Genomic DNA, 11,361 nt, shown 5'->3' on the forward strand with positions numbered 1-11,361 from the left:
GGAGGCGGATACACGTACAGCGGGGGTTCTCCCATCTCATCTGTCTTCATTAAAACATAGAACTCTACTCGGGGAATAAAAAAATCAACATAGACAACGCCGCAAATTTATGTATTCATCATCTTGGCTCTGTCGACAGCTTTGTTTGTCACAGTTTGCCTGTGCACACAGCGAGCAGACTCCTTTGGCTGGCTTACTCATAGCACCCACACCAGGCATGTATTTATCAGAAATGGTTTTATTTAAATATAAATATGTGTACAAAGTTACAAGCAACAATAGCTCATTTTAGCAAATAAAATTCTTAATACATTATTAAAAAAAACAGCAATAAACAAACAAATGGCAATTAGTCGTGTTCCAAAAAAAGCATAGTAACTCTGCATTCAGTGATTGAATTAACAACTTAAAAGAGAAGATGTGTAGACTCAAATAAAATCAATATAGATACATATGTATAGAATATAAAGATACTTTACAATAGAGCAGCTTACACGCTGTACATTAAGGCTTATATAAAATATAAAAATAAAGACAAGCGATGATCTTTTTCTCCCTCACTTATAGTGACATTTGTTCTCAAATTAGGCTGCCTGGTTCCAGAGTTTTAGACCAAATGGCAGTACAGGCCTCCAGACTGGAACCTGCAGGTCTCTGAAAGTGGAATGCAACTGCACGATGTGCACAAACCAATGTCTGAAACATGTCATGGAAATGGAAATAAACGCTGAAGAGTTTCACTAGACACATCATTTTGCATGCAACAGAGAGAGAAGGTATGAGCTCACCCATTTGTACAGATATTTAGTCAGTATTTCAGGGTAGTAGTGTTTTTTGTAAACATTGAAACTACTTGTGTTGCCAAACTGGAGAGTGTACGGTCCAAAGTGGGACTGCTTTACACGCTGTTACCAATCGGAACCCGATGAATTTGAGGCTGAATTCGAGTCTATTAAGCTTAAGATTGCCACCATTTTCCAAACCACCGCCTATGATTGTTCTAGTAATAGTCTTCACTTAATTTCACAATTTGAAAACACAGTAGCAAAACATTACCAAGTGCAGGGCAGTGGCACTCAGCCTCTTCTGTTTGATACAATTCTCACCGTCTTTGGGTTTTTCTTTACCTTACCTTGTCCAGCGTGACACAACACATATAGTTTACAAAGTCTCTCGTTAAGATGAAGGCTACGACACACATTCTCTCCGTATCTCTGTTAATTTCCCTGCAGGCATCGCCGACTGGTCTATCATGCTCGTGTCATTATCAGAGAGGGTGTTCTTCAAAGCTCCAGGAACGCAGCTCAGGCCTAAAGGATCCCGCCACTGATTAGACGACCCATGCAGTGCCTGTAGCATGTGTCAATCAGTTGAGCTAGCCCGTTGTGCAGAATGGCTTGTCTGTCACTGTGTAGCTCAGTCTTTTGTTGATGGGTAGACACAGATGTGCTTAGAATTCCTTTCACATGCCAACAAACACCAAATGACAGACAACAATATGTTGTGTTTTTCACCAACACTGCACATTTTCTTCGTCTTTAAATGTCCTTTACAGGTCATGTTTTGAGAATTTTCTTTACATTTCCAGAGAGCAGGCTTTAGGATCCCAATAGCTCTCCGCCAGTTGTTTTGACCGAGAAAATTCCAGGAAATGCAATAGATTTGTCTTCTCCATTACCTCTGCATTCCAGGTCCAGAGCAGAATATCTCCACGGGATAAGGTGGTGATGCAAAGATAACTGAGGTATCGCAACGCAGTTCTTTTGAGTTCTAGTGGCACACCATCGGCTGAGTTTGCCAACTCCGCACCTCCACAGGTGCCATAATTGTAGATCCCACTTTCAGTGACGGCACACACAGATAATCAAGGGCGGTTTGTCTATTGTCTAAACCGAACAACTCCCTCCAAAATGTTTAAATATGTCCGACAAGGACCAAGCAATCAAATTAAGTCTCTCACTCCTCCAGTTTGTCCAGTCACAACCATGTGGATCCGGCTGTTTGACCTTGGACTCTTCCGTTCGCCCAATCAGACATGTGTCTGCATGCGCTGTGAGGGCCGGCCATAGTCAGACTGCTGGGAGGACACTTGTGAAGAGGCATAGGAAAAGCGGGAGGAGCTGGAGACCTTGCTTGCCTGGTCTGATTGGTCATAGGCGTCCACTTTCTCATAGGAGGCCGGCTTTACGTAGCTGGTGAACGCACGGCCGTAGGTGGCAGGAAGGTACGCAGAGCTGCCGTAGAGGGGGTCGGCCGGGTAGATGCTGGCTGGCTGGGCGGCCTGCTGCTGGGCGGCCTGCTGCTGGGCGGCCTGCTGCTGGGCGGCCTGCTGCTGTTCGTAGGTGGATCGGGTCCCCGTGGTGGTGGCGTAACGTTGGGAGAAGTCATAGATACGAGGCTGGGTACTGTGCTGTCCGTACAGTGGGCTGGGGGAGGGAAGCTGGGATGGTGTGTAGACTGGTCGAGTGTTTGGCACGTACTCTGAAAATCCACTGCTGCGGATATGGCGGTCTTCATGGGCACGGACGTTGTAGTAGCCATTGGTAGGATCCTGGCGGGGCAGGTGTACAGAGACAACCATCAGAATAGTCATACAGAAGATATTTTTCTTTGCATCGAAGACATGTGCAATAGTACAAAGCGTGTACAAAAGGTGTTTTAAGAGGGGTTTTACCTTGATGTCCGATCGCTCGTCATCCTCCTCCTCGAGTAGGTCGCTGTGTTCTGTGCGTGATGTCCCAGGAGACTCGCTGCTGTTTGGCGCCTGGGGGGGGGGGGGGGGGGATACCAAACATTTCAAAGATTCACAAGGTTGAACAACAGTGCCTCGCTTGATCAAGAACAACTCAAAAAGGGTATGCAGGACACCAAAGTGCTACTGTGCATTTTTCCTGAACTAGAATGTGGATTATAAAGAAATTCACCATGGGCTCTTTCACATCCTCTTCGTCATCATTTCCACGTGTAGTGTTGTGATCGCTGTGGACAATCTGAACTCTGATGTCACTCTTGGAAAGGCGTGTGCATTTCTTGCCTAGAGAAATTTAGATGAAATGTTTTGTTTTATTAGTATTTCTGAGGGACCAGACAGTGAAGTAGGTCAATCATTTCAGAATTCTTCCCATTTGGGATATTGTATGAAAATGCATCGCTAATGCGATGGCACATTTTTCAAATCTTGGACGAGACACAATTTCGTCCGTGCAATTTGAAGAATGTGTGTGTTTTCTAACATGCTCATACTAACCGTTGAGCTCACCTTTGCCAGTGTGCCGGCAGCAGAGGGACACCAGCGTGATTACACAGATTAGAAGGACACAGCCTCCGCCCACCGCTGCACCAACTATGATCAACATGGGCAGGGCCTCTGGATGAAGAAAAGTAGTGGAGGAGGGGAAGCGTATTGGGTGAAGGCGGAGGGGGACGGCGGCAAGGGAGAGAGGGAAGAGAGAGAGGAGGTGTCACTGTCGAGATCCTCACAGATCAGAGAACAAGCACGAGAAATAGATCCATTCATTCACCCCTCTAATCCCAGAAACGCCAGTGCCTATATGAATTCATCTGCAGTAAGCCCCGGCTCACTCACAGCCGGTGTCGCCCAGCCTGGCTATTGTCTCTAATCTCTTTGAAAGATGGGTAACAAGGCCTGACATGCAATGAAGCAATACACAGTAATCTAATTAGAGATTCCAGGAGACTCGGTCGCCTGGTCCTCAGGAGACCCTCCTCGGCTGCGTTGATGTAAATGACTGGTGAGGACCTTATTTTTGGTGTCTGCTGCAACTAAGGCTTCCGCCAGAGCCGTTGTGTAGTGAACGTACCGCTACCTTTGTCAGGCACGCTTAAAAGCTTTGCAGCCTGGGATGTTGCATCCGTCTCACAGACAGAGATGGAGAATAGGAGCCCGGCCCCGGACACCTGTGGCTTCCTCTAATTGACTTTAGTCTCTAATCAATATCTATGTTATGGGGCAAACGTATTCATTAAAAGGACCATCTGCTGATTAAATTATATCGATTGGAGGAGTATAATTAAGATAAGCACAAAATGGGTACTTTGCTTTCACCCAGGATGCCTCCCTTCACAACAAAGGCGTAGATGGTGCATCACTTTAACTTTCACGGGCGTATTGGTGGGTAGCAGAGATAAGCAGCCCTGTCAGTTCGTACCTTGCTCCTTGAGAGAGACCAGGGCCGTGTCGGTGCCAAAGCGGTTCCACGCGGTGCAGTTGTAGCGGAGCTGGAAGTCGGGGGCCAGAGTCTCAGAGAGCACCAGGGTGGAAAGGACCCCACGGTCACTGGCCACCGTCTGCACTGAAAACCGACCAGAGGAACCAGAGGACAGGCTCACGTCCCCGAACATCCACACCTGGGGAGGGGGAAAGAGAGGGCAGACAGTAGAAAGTGAGTTGTTTTTTTCCTCCCTTTCATTTTCAGGAATTCTTAAGCTACAGGCTTGTGGTGTGGTGTTTGAGTTCCCTGCTAGCCTCCAAGTGAACACTAGTCTTTTTCTCTGTTGTTCTTCTTCCTCAACCTCGGAGGCTCTCCCGGGCCGACAGAGCTCACAGGCTCATGTTTAAGCTGCCTCCCACGTCTGCCCTGCAGGTGAGGCCTAAGGAGGGCTAGGGGGCTGAGCAGAAGCACTGCTACAAAGTAAGGCTCTTCTCCGCCGTCTCCGGTGCGAGGCCAGCAGGGCACCTGTCTCTCACTCCTACTCAGACCCTCATTATCCTCTCTCAGCCCAGCCTACGCTCGCTAGTTCAGTAGGGTCAGCCGACCGATGCCTGATGGGCCGCTAATTGAACACTGTTGGGCTGAAACCTGCAGGAACACACCCCCCCCCCACTACCACCACCCGTGCGCTAGCTCTAGCACGTGCAATGCCGCTGTCGTGCTCACCGCCAGTGATTGTGTGTTCCAATGTATCTATGTGCGTACTTATAACTGCGTGCATGCAGTGGTGTGCCTTTGCACGTGTCCATTTAATAGCGCGAGGGGAGGAGACGTGTTGCGTGGTGCGAAAGGTGTTGAGCTGTGAAGGTGAGGGCAGGGGTAAAGTCCATGTCGAGTGATCTCTCCTGTAAGCAGGGGTTAGATGGCTCTGGATGTGTGTGGAACAGTCTCACTTACAATTTTATCTGGAGGGGGGCTGCTTCCCACCAGGCACTCTAGCTTGCCCTTGGCGTGTTTGACAGCGTGCTGCATGGCGTCCGCTGTGATGATAGGTGGGCCTGGTGTGAGGAGAAGAGAAAGCGAGGAGGACCAAAGAGAGAAGTTTGCAAAAAGAGAGCGAAAGGGAGGAAAAATGTATATATTGTTTGAAATCTCCACAAACAGGCAAGCAAACTGATGCAGCCCCGTATGCAGTACTTGTGCTGCATATTGTGCTTCAAATTCTCTCATGCATCTAATCCAGGGGTTTCCAACATTTCCTCAGAAAATCTAATAGGATTAAATCCCCTATTTTAAGGACACAATACATATTGTATTTATGTGTTTATGTATTTAATAGAGGTAGTCGTTGTTGTTTATCTGATTTGTTTGTATCTTCATAGCAGAGAGAGCAACACCTTTCGGGTTTAGAATACATTATAATATATAGTCGTGGATTTTGTTACATTTATATTTTAACTTGTGGATTTTTTAATCAATATTTGACCATTAGCAAAAGCTTTTTAGGAGTATGCCTCACATCGCTTAAGGCTTTGTCAACCCCACCGTGATCTCTGGTAACCCCCTGTAGGGGGTCTGGTCTCTCCTCTGAAGATCAAAAACGACAACAGCAGCTGCATGTGAGCACTCACCATTGACCGTAAGAGTGACGTCCCTCTCAGCCACTCCAATGCGGGGGACAATGGCCTTGCAGGTATATGTTCCAGCATCCTCCTGGGTAACAGCTTTGAGCTGCAAAGTGTTGCCATTACTGAGTACCTGGAAGAAGATTAAGAGAAAGGCCTGGCATGAGTGGGAGGTAGTGGAAAAATTAGATTGAGCCTTTTTTTCAGTGGCAGCTTATTGGCCAAGACAAGTAGCAGCTCCAGCACAGAGGTGGGCTGACCGTTGAACATATGCTTGCGGCTGGAGTTTAATTTTTATCACAAGGAGCTCTAATCACAACATTAAACACTCGTCCTGGAGTGACCGTGCTCCTGGTGCGGTTCTTGTAATTAAACAGTGAGGACAGAAACGAGTGTTCTGTGGCGTGAGTCGGCCTTAGCCTTTGGAGCCACTACACTTTTCTCACTCCTTAGATCATTGATCCTGCCATTCCATCAAGCTGTGATTAATCCATTTACCCCCACTCCATCCTCCTCCCTTTTCACATCCGCCTCTCACTCTCTCCATTTTTTTTCTTTTCTTTTTTTTTTTTTTTTTTTTTTTCGACGCACTTATAGAGTAACCCAATTAATCCATTACTCGTGGCTATGCGAGGCACGGTGGCAGTGGGTGGATTAGAAAAATGCCTGCTCGTTCCCCCTCCGAGGGGCTGAGAGCGTTCACTCTCTGAGATGACTGCATCGCTTACGCCATCCCGCAGCGTTCTTTACTGGTGGTGTTTTCTTCAACACTGCCTGAGAAATCGGATTAGCTGCCAGGAGAGATGCTCCCATGAGATGCCTCCGCTGATGGTGTGTGGTGGAGTGGAAGACTTTTCGCCAAGATGATTCAGAGTAAAGGTGGAAATGTCCCGTGTGTTGCTCCTTCAAAACTGTCTTTTAGGAAAATGGATACTCAAGTGTTTGTCAACTATTAAAAGGCCTTTTAATACTTTACAAGCAGTGATTCTGTACTACAAGCCGAGGTATATGTTATATCTCTGTTGTTTATAGCCATGGTCTGGACCAAAATATCAATGTGTTGATTGACCGATTGATTGACTGGTTGGTTGACTGACTGATTGATTAATTGATTGATTGATTGGTTGATTTCTCATTATTTTGACAGAATGTCTGACCTGCCCTGCCCTGGCAATGGTATGAATCTGTCAGTGGGCGGACAATTTCTGTTGGAGGACTTGGTCCTCAGGGACAGAGAGGTGATGAAGTCTGTGTTTGTGTGGACTGAGAGAAGTGCAAGGAAGTCATCCTTCCTGGCCATGTGTGAATAATTCCATCCCGGAGGGGTGGTGTTGATGCGTTGCCACTAAGAAGAGGTGTTGAATTGTGTTTGTCGCCTTACCACACTGGAGCCTTGCTTGGTCCAGGCCAGGGTTAGAGGAGGGTTTCCTGTCCAGGCACAGGTGAATGCAGCATCCATCCCTGTGTCCACTGTCACAGGCTTGGGCTCCGAAAGCAGTCTAGGGCCAACTAGGGGGTTGCACGACAACCACTAATGTCAGATGCATCCCAAACATGGAGGAAAATTGAATAAATTGTGACATTTGTGTTGATTTCAACTCACATTGTACGTCGACGAGAGTGCTGACATTGGTGTTGCCCACAGAGTTGGACACTTCACAGGAGACGGGGTCGGTGAAATAGGAATGGTCCACTGTTACTTCGAGGCTGTCGCCATTGGCTTCTGAGATGGGAACTCCGCCTTTTGACCACCTGTGCCAAACAGTTATAAAATGACTTGGAGTTGAGAGCAATTTCATCAAGCTGACTGATAAACAGTGTCCAGGTGAGATAAATGGGAGGAAGGGGTACTGTGTCTATCTGCTGATGCCTACCTATATCCAGTGATCTCGGGATTGGCTGAAGCGGAGCAAATGAATAGCACCTTGGCGCCCTCAGTGACAGTCTGAGGCTGAACCGATAGAGTCACTGCAGGGGGGTCTGGAGAAGGGGATGAGAAGATGTTACTGCAACAGCTGCAATTAGTACAATTCGGTAGGATGGTAAACCTCTGTCGCTCTCAGGTCAGGGGAGGCGCACGTGGGCTGACAGAATAGACCGCACTTCCATTTACCTCTAAGTGGTACTGAGGGGATTTTATTTATTCATTCTACTAAGGCTCTTAAGGGACGCCATGTCCTGCACTGGATTTTATATGTTGGTGGATTGTCTGCTTTTTAATAGTTGAGTAGAATAATGGACGTCTGTGGCGTCTATATCTTTTATAGGCCATTTTTAAACACGATTGAAAGTAAATGCGCTTCCCAGTCTACACGCTGTTCCGCGCCACGGCGAGTGTTACGCTCCCGCGCTGTGCTATTCTGATGCTCTCCAGCGTGTTCCCGGAGGCTCGCTGAGACACTCACGCTGGACGTTGATGGTGATGGATGTCTGTCGTCCAGCAGGGGCAGCTGGGTTAAGCACCCTACAGGTGTAGGTGCGACCCGAGTCCTTATCCTCAGGGACGATGGGAAGCATACTGACAGCCAGCTCCCTCTTCTTATCCTCCATTAGTGTCTGTTGGGGTTGACAACAACAGACAGTACATCAGACACGAGAGATATACGGGCAACCGGAAACATCATGGAGTTTACACATTTTCTTCAGTTTAGAGGACCTGAATAGCGTGCCACACTAGAGGTTCAATTGGAACTCGACCTGAGGCGGCTGCGTCTCAGTCGCCTCATTTAGATGCGTCTCTTATGACATAGAGGGTCGGCAAGGCAGTTAAATCATTTATTTCATGTCGCGTTGGAGGATATTGTGCTGTTCCCACATTTTTCGAGAGAGCTCCCCGTCAGCGCTCCCTGTTGTTCATCATCTCTGAAATCTACTTACAGCTCACAGGAATCAATACACCTGAGTGACGAAAGGTTTCTACCCTTAAGATACGGTTCAGTGCCCCCCCCCGTCTCACGCGCGCACACACACACACACACACACACACACACACACACACACACACACACACACACACACACACACACACACACACACACACACACACACACACACACACACACACACACACACACACACATACACATACACACAGGCGGCAACGACCGAAAGTGTATGGCTGCGTCTATATTTCTGGCCGGTGACAGTCAGGGGGAGGTGTCACAAATCTCCGGAAAAGAGCAAGAGCAAGGGCGAGCCGAGTCCATTCCCCAGATGGCCGGATCAATGCAGCCGGCCTTTCACTTCCTCATCCAGACGCACAAAAAGCGTTTTTATGCTAGATCGAATCAAATCACTCCCTGTCACCACCTCTCGCTCTAACCAAGCAGTCTCTCCTCTCTCTCTCTCTCTCTCTCTCTCTCTCTCTCTCTCTCTCACAAACACACATTTGTGTGCACCTAATGTTGAACTCTGGATTTTGCACAACCCTCTCTCTCTCCCCCCCGCAGTAATATCTTCCCAGTGTCGCCCCCCCCGTCTCTCGGCTCCCACCCCCACCCCCCTCTCCACTGCAGGCTCTCGCCTCCTTAAATGTGGCGTTTAGTGGCGTTTAGCGTGGTCAGAGAGCATGACAAATGTGACACTCCCCGGCCGCGGCTGGTTCACGCTCTGCCGCATCCTCATTGTGTTTCTGCATTGTTGTGGGTGATTTCTCCTCTGCAGAAAGTCTACTGTATGAAACGCTCATGCCTGTCTGAGCTTTGGCATGCTCCAGTTATGCTCTAGTGTCGCTGCATTAGAGAGCGGGGGGCGGGGCGGGGGTGGGTGGGGGGGGGTGGGTGGCTGTAGTGGTGTAAGCAGGAGATGGAGGGAGGTGGGGGAGAGGAGAGGAGAGGGGGAGCCGGGGGTTTCAGGCGTGAGTGAAAGGGGTGGGGGGGCTGCAGCGAGAGGGGGGAAAAAAAACAAGTCATGAGAGGGATGTGTGTCGAGAGGAGAAAAGGAGGGAGAAAAAGTATAAAAAAAAAAAAAAAAAGAGGGAATAACGACAAAATAGTTTCATAATAATTAAACTATTTTGAGAGAGGGAGAGAGAAAGAGAGACAGACAGAGAGAGACCTGCATTTCAAATAGCTTGGCGTGGTATCGAGCTCCGCTGCCCCGCCGTTGTGCTTAGTGAGACTGTGTGGGCGTTGTCTGATTGATGGAGGCGAGAGGTCTGTTCCCCCACCCACCCCCCGTACCTTGGAATAAATTGCCGTCTCCATGACCTCCCCGTCTCGGTACCAGGTGATCTCGGCGGCGGGTTTGGCTCCCGAGGCTCTGCAGGTGAGGTTGTGCGGCGTGTGGGCTTTGAGTCGTACGACGGGACCCCCATCCACCACCGGGTCTGACGGAGGAACTGTGGAAAAACAAACGGGCACGTCAGAGGGGGGAGGGGCGGGGGGAACAACAAAAAAAAATTGGCAGTGGCTTGAGGCCAGAACGAGTCTGTGAAACAAGTGAGAATGATATTGCGTTTGATATTACTCTTAGCTCAACATCAATACATCCACCAGCAAAGGAGGCAAAGCATATTTTATCATCTCGTGTTTGTGTAACAAGATGTTGCCACCGACTGGGAAAAGGACCAAGAGCAGTTGTACTTTGGAGGGAACACGGACTCAACCTACTTTATTTCCTTTCTTCAGAGCCGGGCATTATTACGCTATTTACTCGTACTGTTGCAGAGTGATGTTTCATCTGAATTGCTTATTTGTTCATTTATTTGCATGGTTTCGCACGCGGCGCCGGCAAGCTGAGCAGGCCACCCCTGATGAAGGCGTCTATCTCCCCGACCAATAAGGGAAGGCGTAAACACGGGGCTCGCGCTGGCCTTTCCTGCTCCCTCCACCGAACCAATTTCTCTGTGTGTATCTGAATTGTCAGAGGTCCTTCCGCTGCGGCGGCATGGACACTAATGGAATCCGAGTGCTAGGTGATTTTAATTTCCATGCCGATTCCCCTGACTGCACTCCCACCGTTGACTCCTTTGACTGTGCAGGATTGCTTTGGTCTCATCCGGCCACATTGATTTACACACACACACACACACACACACACACGCGCGCGCGCGCACGCACTCACACACACACACACACACACACACACACACACACACACACACACACACACACACACACACACACACACACACACACACACACACACACACACACACACACACACACACACACACACACACACACACACACACGTACACACTTTCTCTCTCTCTCTCTCGCAATATACAAATTCTCCTCACCAAAGAGCCCTTGTTTGTGAGTTCAAGCATACGTAGGCAGAGGTTCTGCTGCACCACGCCCCAGTCTTGTTTATAAGTGCTTACGGGGTTCAGGGAGTCTTTATCTCGGACAAACAGCATTTACCGTGTGAGTGACGGGCGTCTCCGCGTGGCTCGGTGTGGGCGTGTCCCACCTATTGACTACGCTGCACTACAGCCGCCGCGCCCCGCTTAAGTTGAAACTGTCAAAACAATTACATTTGAGTGCTTCACTCAGCTGACTTAGAACCAACATGCCTTTCCCCGGCGACCCCCCTCGTCCACGCTCTTTATCTCCTTCCCT

At 48.7% G+C, this 11,361-nt stretch overlaps 1 protein-coding gene across 1 annotated transcript in view; it reads right to left on the minus strand.

The window, feature by feature from the left end:
- Positions 1-295: 295 nt before the first annotated feature.
- kirrel3l (kirre like nephrin family adhesion molecule 3, like) overlaps positions 296-11,361 on the minus strand; it is a 13,073-nt gene continuing 2,007 nt past the window's right edge. The window contains exons 3-14 of the mRNA XM_080005340.1: positions 9,979-10,136; positions 8,203-8,353; positions 7,672-7,777; positions 7,401-7,549; positions 7,179-7,306; positions 5,804-5,930; positions 5,130-5,230; positions 4,170-4,368; positions 3,260-3,367; positions 2,925-3,034; positions 2,675-2,764; positions 296-2,551 (exon numbers count right to left, since the gene is read on the minus strand). Coding sequence (XP_079861466.1) covers positions 2,030-2,551; positions 2,675-2,764; positions 2,925-3,034; positions 3,260-3,367; positions 4,170-4,368; positions 5,130-5,230; positions 5,804-5,930; positions 7,179-7,306; positions 7,401-7,549; positions 7,672-7,777; positions 8,203-8,353; positions 9,979-10,136 — 1,949 coding nt within the window. The 3' untranslated portion in view covers positions 296-2,029. The remainder of the gene's footprint in view (positions 2,552-2,674; positions 2,765-2,924; positions 3,035-3,259; positions 3,368-4,169; positions 4,369-5,129; positions 5,231-5,803; positions 5,931-7,178; positions 7,307-7,400; positions 7,550-7,671; positions 7,778-8,202; positions 8,354-9,978; positions 10,137-11,361) is intronic.

The sequence above is a fragment of the Zeus faber genome (genome assembly GCF_960531495.2).
Source record: "Zeus faber genome assembly, chromosome: 8".
NCBI classification, from domain to species: domain Eukaryota; kingdom Metazoa; phylum Chordata; class Actinopteri; order Zeiformes; family Zeidae; genus Zeus; species Zeus faber.